The 9,998-nt window shown below is 34.7% G+C and overlaps 2 protein-coding genes across 3 annotated transcripts; both read left to right on the forward strand.

Annotated features, from left to right (window-relative positions):
- The first annotated feature begins 316 nt into the window (after positions 1 to 316).
- Positions 317 to 3,477, forward strand: LOC120148595 (FCS-Like Zinc finger 10-like). Its single transcript, XM_039161673.1, has 3 exons — positions 317 to 569; positions 1,697 to 2,787; positions 2,879 to 3,477. Exons 2-3 carry the CDS (start codon positions 1,781 to 1,783, stop codon positions 3,030 to 3,032), a joined length of 1,161 nt encoding a protein of 386 aa, XP_039017604.1. The 5' UTR covers positions 317 to 569; positions 1,697 to 1,780; the 3' UTR covers positions 3,033 to 3,477.
- A 1,067-nt stretch (positions 3,478 to 4,544) lies between these two features.
- LOC120148594 (MAR-binding filament-like protein 1-1) lies at positions 4,545 to 8,917 on the forward strand. Of its 2 annotated transcripts, XM_039161671.1 has the most exons (5): positions 4,545 to 4,898; positions 5,744 to 5,818; positions 6,175 to 6,227; positions 6,341 to 6,478; positions 7,019 to 8,917. In XM_039161671.1, the coding sequence occupies exons 1-5, from the start codon at positions 4,652 to 4,654 to the stop codon at positions 8,732 to 8,734; spliced, it is 2,229 nt and encodes a 742-aa protein (XP_039017602.1). In that variant the 5' UTR covers positions 4,545 to 4,651; the 3' UTR covers positions 8,735 to 8,917. The 2 variants fall into 2 exon arrangements, with proteins under 2 accessions (XP_039017602.1, XP_039017603.1); XM_039161672.1 differs by lacking the exon at positions 5,744 to 5,818 and having other exon boundaries at positions 4,546 to 4,898.
- Positions 8,918 to 9,998: the final 1,081 nt, after the last annotated feature.

The raw sequence follows: 9,998 nt of genomic DNA on the forward strand, positions 1-9,998 counted from the left end.
TAATGAATAATTTATATTTTCAAACACACTTTTAACAATAATTCTAAATAATTAAATTTTAAATTATACTTTTATACAACACTTTTTAAAAAATCGTTTCTACAATACTTTTAAAAGTAACTTTTCGAAAATTACGCGAAAGTTACCCTTAGTGATCAAAGTAGATTTGGACTAATACTGTAGTGACCTTGGAGTTGTTTACCCAAAAGATTTTACCAGGGTATCAACAGCAGTCTCGCTCACAAAGAAAGTATTCAGTAGAAGCTGTTTTCTACAAACAACAAATACCGTATAAAATACGTATTTCATTCTTAATGATTAGAGAGGAGAAGGAAAAGAGTATATCAGAAGCCTCAGTGGTACACTGTTTCTCTGATTTTGATGCATTGAAGACGAAGCAATAAGAAATAAACTAAAAATCTTTAAAAAAAACCAAACCCAACAAATGGCAGAAAAAATTATATAGAGAGAGTTTATGTTTTTTGCTAAGCCCAAATGACATCTCTTTCTGCATTTTGGGTTTTCTGTTTTTATCTCTCTCCTTTCCGGTTTCAATAGAAGAAAGCCAGGTGGTGTTTTTTTTTTGCCATCTAGTAAAATTTGTAGCTCTTTTAATTTTATTTATTGATCAGTCTGCATTTTTTAGCATCTGGGTGTATAAAAGATTGGATCTTTATTTGCAATCAGTTTGATTTTCAAGGTTTTCCCCCTTTACTCCGTCATGTTTTAAGTTTGATTCTGAATCTGAATCTCTGATGATGTTTCTGCTGATTTTGATGCATGCTAGGTTTTATTGGGTTAAATATTATTGCTTTATCCATCCTTTGAGTACCCATTTGATGCATTTTTGGGTAAAGTTTGCAACTTGTTTTGATCAAAGCTTTTTGTTTGAGTTTCTTCTTCATTTCCCTCCTTTTTTTTCATGTGCTCCCAGTCATCTTGCTTGAAAGGTCCTCGAATCTGTCTAGTTTTAGGAATCTGGTAGATTTTCTGCTAATGATAATATGGGGTTTCGTTAATGTTGATCATCAAAATCTATGCCAGCCTCATTTATATCTGCATCTATATAGAGCTGAATGTAAATTAAAGATGGGCTTTGTTGTTTCTTTCGTTTGTATATTCATATAGTTCATTGTTGCATATCAAGTATAGATGGATTGCCCCTTGTTGTTGATTTTGATTTACCTTATCATGTTAAAAAAGTCCGGGGTCTCATTTCCTTCATTAGATTCTTCATCGGTTCTTGAAAACATCTTTAGATGAAGAGTTTTTAGAGCTTTATTGACATTTTCAAGTGATCTCTTCACCCCCATCTTACATAGTTGATGTGATTCAAGGATCTTGTATTGTTTTTATTTTTTGCTATAGGGGAGGGCTAAACTTTGCTTTTGTTATAAAATTGTTATGATACTGTTCTGTTTATTTGCCATGGAGCTTTCAAAGGTGCTCATGAATAATGATTTTGGGTTTTCTTTTGTGTTTCGATATAATATAATCATGTGGGCACTTGTTTTTGTTTTCCCTCTGTATATTAATTAGGCTTCCACTTCTGTCACTATTTGATATTGCCATTGGGTAGATAAATCGATGTGTGTGTGTATGTATATTCCAAAGGTATCACCATACATGGTACTTGTTTCATTATCGTTATTGTTGGCATTTGTTTTATATTGATGGATTCTTGATTCTAATGCAGTAAGGAGTTGCTGGTTTTCTTGCTAAAAGGTTGAGGTTTTATAGATAATGCAGTGTAAGAAAACATACTTTATAAGCAAGTTCAATGGATGGTAATCCGATGGCTGATCCTGATTCAGAGTCCTCTACATTGGGTTTAAGGCGCATAAGAAACTCACTTTTCAATATTCCTGGTTTCCTTGTTGGATTTAGCACTAAGGCTCCTTTGGATTATGATTCGGTAAGAAGCCCTACATCTCCTCTTGATTTGAGAGTTTTTGCAAATTTTAGCAACCCATTTGGTTCAAGGTCTCATAGATCACCATCTCAAAGTGGTTGTCAAAAGAAGTGGGATTGCAGTAAGATGGGTTTGGGCATTGTGAATTTGCTTGCTGGTGACATTAAACTGGACGGTGGAGACCTTGATTCTCCGAGAAAGAACATAATATTTGGACCACAGGTGAAGGCAAAATTTCCTTCTTCCTATAGGTATTCCCATGAATTCCTTGGTAATTCTATGAAATCCAATTCTCTGCCTAGGAATTACATAGTCTCACAGCTTTTCCAAGACGGAAAATCCAATACCAAGTCGACAGTTTCTAGTCTTGGCTTTGGAAATGAGGAAGTACTGGTAGCAAAACCGGATCCTGGGCTTTCCCCTTCTTTTATTTCCTCTACTGAAAACCCGAATTTAAGTTCCATAAGTTTTTGTTCAGACAGTGGAACCATCAACACTAGTAGTTCACCTCTTCCAATTGGCAGGCCTTTGCAAGTAGATAATTCTTGGGTAAGTAAACCAAGTTCACTTCCTATACTCTTTAGCCATAGCATGGTGTCTCTTTCTGCACATGAGATAGAGCTTTCTGAGGATTATACATGTATAATTTCTCACGGTCCGAACCCTAAAACGACTCATGTTTTCGGTGACTGTATTTTGGAATGTCACAACAACGAGTTAACCATTTTTGACAAAAAAGCTGAACCTTGTACCAAAGTGCCTACACCAGGTAACAGCAAAGAGACTTCAGCACTTTATGCCTCTGATGAGTATTGGAGCTTCTGTTACACTTGCAAGAAAAAGCTAGAGAAAGACGAAGACATTTACATGTACAGGTTTGTACTCTTCAAATCCCCTTACAACTTGTTACTTCGGGTTGCATCTTCTTGTAATTGCTGAGACTGTTTTATCTTCTGAGCCCTGCAGAGGTAAAAAGGCATTTTGCAGTCTCGATTGCCGCTCCGAGGAGATTTTTGCTGAGGAGGAAATGGAGAAAACTTGTAATAATTCCTCCAACGGTTCCCCGGAGCAGAGCACCGATGAAGACCTCTTCCCAATGGGTATGTCCATTAACATGTAATGGACTATTAGTATGATTTCTTTTTGCAGGCATCCATGCCAAGAGTGATAACTTTAACCTGGATGATCGTCTGTTCATAAAAAAAGAGCTGTTTATGTGAATCAATTTGCAGCCATGGATGATCGACGCCTAAATAACGAGTCATGGATACCACAGCATTGGGTTTAATCTATTGTGCGGTGGTAGATATATTATTTAGTAGACTGTTGCATTATAATTTTGATTAGACGAGTTAGTAGAGGCCGGACTAGCCCCATCTCATCGGTTTTCTTTTTCTTTTTAAAACTTTTGCTGCTGTTGGTCTTCTTTGAGCTGCTGTCCAAACCTCTTGAACATGAAGAACTCGTTGTTGAATTCTGAATGCATGCGACATTGGTTCGATTAATTTTACTATGATGTCGGTGGGGCTAATCTGTTTCAGGTTAGTGATATTGATTTCTGGGTATTTCATGGAAGCTTTGGAGCCAAGAAAAGAGCAAGGTCCGAGGCATGAATTCAAAACATGGTATATAATTCTTCTGATTTTTGCTTTTGCACAACATGGAACTAGAACCGTTGAATTTGGTGGTGAGGCAAAAAATAATTATAATTAGCTAATCATTGCTTAGGTAGCACCCACCTGATAGTCGACTATCCTTTTCAAATGAAATGGTCAATCTATGCAATAACAAGCAACGGAATGCATTTATTTTGTACACTTAAGTCCACTGTGTTAACCAAAAATTGATGAATTTTTTAAATCAAAATATCAGGGCACGTTGAATTCTTTATATAAATGAATAAATAAGTTGAATGACGTGGCAACATGACCTACAAGCAGAAAGAAGATAAAAAAAGTTTCAGATGTTGTCACCACGTGGTAAACGGGCATTGGGTATAAAAGCTGTTGAATGTTGATCCAGGATGTATGGATCTACATCTCTATTTGGAATTACCCGTTTGCCCTATCATATATTAACTGCATCTCAAGTCTTTTCTTTTCTTTTAAATTCATGGTAATATTGAATAAAGCAACCAGAGTTGTTTTTGAAATAGTTATTATTGAACGAATTCATTTTATAATAAACAAATTAATTCATTAATTTTGAAATGTATTTTTTATTTATAAGTGGTGGGGTCACATATATGAAAGAGTGTCGGATAATATCTTGATATATTTTTTATAAAATTTATATAAAAATATTAAAAATAAAACTGACATCATTTTAGAAGAATGTTAATAATATTTATTTGTATAAAAATATGAATATATTATTTAAATTAATTATAATTGAAAAATTCAAACCTATTTTTATTATATTATTAAGTTTAAGGAGTTCAATTCACTATTTCTAAACATACAATCATATATTTTAAATAATAATGAGTATTTATGCGATATGGTTTGCAAATATCGGAGAAATAAATTGATTTTTTTAAATATTTTATATACTCAAATAAAGATTTTCCGCGTAATTACCATAACGAAAAGGGACATTTTTGTCTTTCAGGGAGATTCCATTGACAAAAATTGGAAAAGATGAAGATAGAGCAAAGTAGAGAGCAAGCAAGCTTCCTGCTTTCTCTCATTCCCAGCTTCTCCCAAAGTAAGTTATAAAAAAAAGGGGAACATCGTAGAAATGGGATTCGTGATAGGGAGCTCTTGCTATTTGCAAACTCCCATGTCCAACTCTCAATCCCTCCACTTTAACCTCAGAAATGCAGAGTCCAAGAGAAGGAGAAGCTTCAGGCCTCCAATGGCTTCTCTTTCCCATCAAGACCCAAACGACCACGTTTCCAGTAAGAGGAGGGCGGTTCTTCTCATGGGTATTTCCATTCTTCCTCTCCTCCAGCTCAGAGGCAACGCTATTGAAGTCTCCACCTTAAGTAAGCGTATTTTCTTTTTAATATATTCAGTATTTGTTCTTTTTAATCTAATTTTGTCTTCAAACTTTTACTTGAATGAGTATGCGACCCTGTAATGTTCTTTTGAATTTATGATTTGATTTTTCAAAACTTCTAGATGAAATACTTTTTGTTATGCATGCAGTGAAATAAGATGAATAGTTTTATTTTACTGATCAATTCGCTCCCGTCGTATCTTATCCATTTCCTTAATACATCCAAGCAACCTTATTTTATGGTTTTCATCTGATATAGATGTCAGGTTATCAATTCGGGTTGCCTTTTTATCAATTTTGAGTCATTTGTTCGACTTGAATTTCATTAACAGATGTTGTGTGCATTGAGAGCTCGGATATATAATGTTTTTTCTTCTAGGATTGATGCTCTATTATAATTTACGTATTTATATTCCTTTTCAGACATTTTTCTGTGAACAAGATTGTTTTGTTGAAGAAATTTCAATAGGATTTTGCTGATGTTTGTTGCAAACTTTGAACTGATGTTCAAAATGATTGTTAACTGATCTGATGTCAGTAAATGAACTTAGCACTTTTATTGTTGTCTTTAATAAGATATAGCTAGATTGATCAATCTTACATTATAAGAGCCAGAAATTCCTTAAACCTGGGAATAGCAAGGAGAGAGCGGCAGAGAAAAGAGTAAAAGACAAAGTGGATAAGAAGGAACAAGGGAGCTGCCAATGGCAGTTGCTAGTGGGAAGGCATAGGCACTGATTGCTTTTATTTGATTTCTTTCCCATTTCCCCTTATTATGTTAAGAATTTTGTTTTAGCTTTTATTACAATCGAGTTAAATATTTAATTGCAGTGCCTTTCAGGAAAAAGAGAAGAAACATTCCTCCTAATGGTAGTGGAACAACAACATTGGGACTGTTCGGTTACGGTTAGTAGAAGTTCAAAAGTGCAAAGATTTAGTAATAGGTGGTGCCCTTATTGAGAATTTAGTAAAATGTTGAGTGATTCTTTTTGGTATTTGAACAAGTTACCTTGCATATGAAGGAGAAATTGGGTATGAAGTCACAGTTTCGGTACTAGTTGGCTTGAGGTTTAATCTCAAGTGAAGTGTGTACGAGTTACTCTCCCTTTTCAACTTTAAAACAAGTCTTTGTGCTCAATTTCTCATGCATGTTCTATCAAAGTAATCCGCTTATTGTTTTCCTTTTATGAGGGTTGGTCTAATAATCGTTCACCTTCTTCATTTTCTTTTTTTTAATATTTATTTCCTTTTTTTTTCATTAGAAAATGAGGCACAAAGTGAGCTAAACAAGCCAGAGGGAAACCGAAAAGCAGAGGTCTGAGTCTCACTTTATTATCGTATCAAGTCTATTTGCTTTTATTGTGTTTATTTCTTGATTTTGTGACTTAAGTTTCGAAAAATTCTTAACAAGGTAGCTTTCATGGACAGGAAGCACAGGGAAACTCACCATCTAATCCCTTTTTATCTCTTCTGAATGGTCTTGGAATATTCGGTACTAGTGTGCTTGGTCCACTCTATGCTTTGGTTCAGAAGGAGAAGAAAGCAACTGATGAATCCCTAGAATCAGTAAGTCACATACCTTCAATGTAATTTTTCTTTACAATATAGATGGTTTTGAGTATTAAAGAAGAGTTAAAGAAGCTATGGAGAGAATTAAAATAAGAAAAGCCATTTCCTCCTTTTGGATACTCGACACTTTTCAACCTATGTTACTTGGATGCCAGTGTGAACGTTGGATAGAGGCATTTTTATGACATGGGCATGTTCAATTTCTTTTTTCTATGTTCTTTTATTTATTTGGAGGGTTCTTGGAGGCTCATATCCCTTCCATGTTCGATTATGTGTTGGACTCGGGACTCAAAGAAAAAGAAGAGTTGGAGCAACATAGTTTTCAACAATATTACTGTCTTTCCAGTCCTCAGACTGCTCTTCTCCCTACTCCCTACCTCCTTTCAAGAAAAGAAAAGAGAAAAAGCGAAAGATTAGAGATCAAAGACTTCTTTATGTGTTTTCCGCTTTATGTAGTGTTTTGCCTTTCTTAATTAATTTCGACTTGCATTACCATGGATTTGTTTAAATTAATTTTGCATTGATTGGTACACACAGATAAAGATCAAATTGCAAGAAAAAGAAGCTGCAATTGTCTCAATGAAAAAAGACTTCGAATCAAAGCTGCTAAAAGAAAGTGAAGAACAAACCAAGCAACTCAAAAAAGCAAAGGAAGAACAACTGTCTTTGTTGGATCAACTAAATTCAGCTAACAATACAATTACAGGCTTAGGGCAGGAACTTAAAAATGAGAAAAGGTTAATTCAGGACCTTAAAGTTCAAATAGACACTCTTCAAAGCAATCTCTCGAAGGCCAGGGACGAAAAAAGATCTCTTGTACTAGAACTGAAGGAAAAGCTTGATTTTGTTGATGTCCTACAAAAAAAAGTTAACTTGCTCAGTTCAGAACTCAAAGATAAGGAAGGTCACATTCAAAAGCTCATCTCATGCCTTGCTGAAAAAGAATCAGAGTTAAAGAACCATGAAACTACTTACAAGAAAACTAAGGAAGAAATAGAGCAAGCAAGTTCCGATATTGAAGGTTTGAAAGAAGAACTGCTGAGAAATCAAAGTGAACTTGAATTGAAAAATTCTACAGTGGATGAATTAAATGCAAGGATAAGCTCGTTAACTGTTGAAAGAGATAATTCTAGGCAGGAATTTGGTGCTCTTCACGAGGATTACAATAATCTGGAAGTGGCTTCTGAAAATAAGGCTGCAGCAGATGCTAAGCTTTTGGGGGAAAGAGAAAAAGAAATTCACCAGCTGAAGGAAAAACTTGAGATTGCCCTAAAATATGTAAGTGAAAACAAAGCAATTGTTGCGGATTTGAACAAGGAAAAAGAAAACCTAAAGAAAGCACTTGAGGTGGAATCGAAACTTGTAATGAACCTGAAAGAAGAACTACTAATTGCCGAGGAAACTATTGCAAAGTCCAAAATTGAGGCTTCTGACCTGTTCGAGCAACTAAAGAGCTCAAGAACGCATTGTAACGAACTCGAGTCTGAGATTTCAAAGGTCAGGTCTGAGTTCGATGAAGCTAAAGTAAGACTGCAGGGTAGCCTTGATAAGGCAAAACAAAGTGGCGAAGTTCTTGCCAGTGAGCTCACAGCTGCAAAAGAGCTTCTGAAGAAAACTAGGGAGGAACTGCAGATTTCTTCTAATGAGCTGACTTCTATGACAGAAAACCGCGACAGCCTTCAAAGGGAATTGGTGGATGTGTTTAAAAAGGCAGAAACCACGGCCAATGATTTGAAAGAAGAGAAAGTGATTGTTTCTTCTTTAAGGAAAGAACTCCAGGCTTTGGAGAAGCAGATCTCAAAGGACAAGGAAGCAAGAAAATCACTTGAAACGGACCTGGAAGAGGCTACCAAGTCACTTGATGAGGTGAATCAAAATATATTAAAACTTTCTAAAGATCTCGAAAGTGCTAATGCTAAAATATCTGATCTCGAGGATGAGAAAATGGTTCTCTATAAAACACTCACAGAGCAGAAGAATGCATCTAAAGAAGCCCGAGAAAATATGGAAGATGCTCATAAGCTTGTGATGTCACTCGGCAAGGAAAGGGATAGTTTGGTAAAGCAAGTGAAAAAACTCGAGGACGAATTGGCATCTGCTAAGGGAGAAATACTACGGTTGAGGAGTCAAATAAATTCGTCCGAAGTTCCGGTTAACGATAAGCCTCAGCAGAAAGGTGAAAGTGAAGCTAAACCGAAAGCTACAACCACTGTGAGGAAAACGACCAGGAGGAGAAAAAGTAGCTCTGAATGAGGTTCACCGGTAACCACCCTGAGCTCTGATATATTCTCATCATGGATCTGATTGTTGGTTGATAATTTTTAGCCATATCATTGTATTGTTATATAAATCTGACATCGAGTATGCTACCTAGCTAGTTAAGGAATTTACTTGTGCATGTACAAATCTTAAATGGCAAAGCATCAGAGTTTTGCATGTTCGATAACACTATTTAAAATTCGACTTCACAATTGTAAATATGAGTAAAAATAACATAGTTGATTCTTCAAAAATCAATGCATTATTTAACAGTTATAATAAAAATCATTTAAGTGTTAAATAATATAATTAATTGAACCCATCAAATAGTCTTAATAAAAGTATTGTTGTTGAATTCAAACATAATATATAAATTACTAAAAATGAGTTCTTGAATTAAAATGTTTGAAATATACTTGGGACAATCAAACTTGAATATAAATACATCAAAATTTAAAGGCCATATTGACAATGCATATGCATGGCATAGAGTGTATTTTTTTTAAAAAAAAATTAATCTCTTATTCAACTAGTTTATAAAAAGTAAAAACCAAGCTTTACAGGTCTTTCCCTATTTGGGCATTTTTTTGGGATAATTGTTCTCGAATCGAACCCACGACAAATTGAACGAAATAATTTGTTAATAAAAATTGAACCTAAAACAGGAAAGAAAGAAAATGTAAATTTAGTTTTAATTTTTATATTAATAAAAATTTATTCAAACCTTCATTGCGATCTCTCTCCGAAGAGAGTTCTTCCTGTGTCAAGCCTTTATAGTTCTTTGAATTGAAAAAGAAGTTTTGGGAAAACAAAAATTGCAGAATTCGTCAAGCTAAACGGTTCCTCATTTTCTCTTGTATCCATCTTGATGTTCAGTATTTAATCTTCAATTTCTTTCTCTCTCTTGTTTTTTTTCTTTCATCTTCTAATTGCTGTGTCAAGCGTTTATAGTTCTTTGAACCAAAATCTCAGTTTATATAAGTCAGATGGAATTGGGATATATGTATATATTATTTATCTAAGAAATAACAGCCGGTGTTTCTTATCAGATTCGGGTTTGTTCCCCTCCGGACTTGTTGATTTACCAGATCCGAATTCACCGAGTCTCAATTTTGGGTACATTACAAAGTGAAAAAATTGAACACCAAACTTAGTTTTAACATTGAATTTTCCTTATTTAAAAGCTGGGTTTTTCTTTTCCTTTCAAAAGGTTTGGTCCATCTAATTTTGTAAGGATTTGTATTCGATTCAATGGATC

The sequence above is a fragment of the Hibiscus syriacus genome, unplaced genomic scaffold (genome assembly GCF_006381635.1).
Source record: "Hibiscus syriacus cultivar Baekdansim isolate YM2019G1 unplaced genomic scaffold, ASM638163v2 tig00110963_pilon, whole genome shotgun sequence".
Taxonomy (NCBI): Eukaryota; Viridiplantae; Streptophyta; class Magnoliopsida; order Malvales; family Malvaceae; genus Hibiscus; species Hibiscus syriacus.

Excerpts from the sequence above, each read along its gene's own strand:
- LOC120148594 (XM_039161671.1), top strand. The coding sequence starts at position 4,652 with ATGGGATTCGTGATAGGGAGCTCTTGCTATTTGCAAACTCCCATGTCC. Across the intron at positions 5,819-6,174 it reads ATTGGGACTGTTCGGTTACG|AAAATGAGGCACAAAGTGAG; the intron begins GTTAGTAGAAGT and ends TTTTTTCATTAG. Across the intron at positions 6,479-7,018 it reads CTGATGAATCCCTAGAATCA|ATAAAGATCAAATTGCAAGA; the intron begins GTAAGTCACATA and ends TGGTACACACAG.
- LOC120148595 (XM_039161673.1), top strand. The coding sequence starts at position 1,781 with ATGGATGGTAATCCGATGGCTGATCCTGATTCAGAGTCCTCTACATTG. Across the intron at positions 2,788-2,878 it reads GAAGACATTTACATGTACAG|AGGTAAAAAGGCATTTTGCA; the intron begins GTTTGTACTCTT and ends TGAGCCCTGCAG.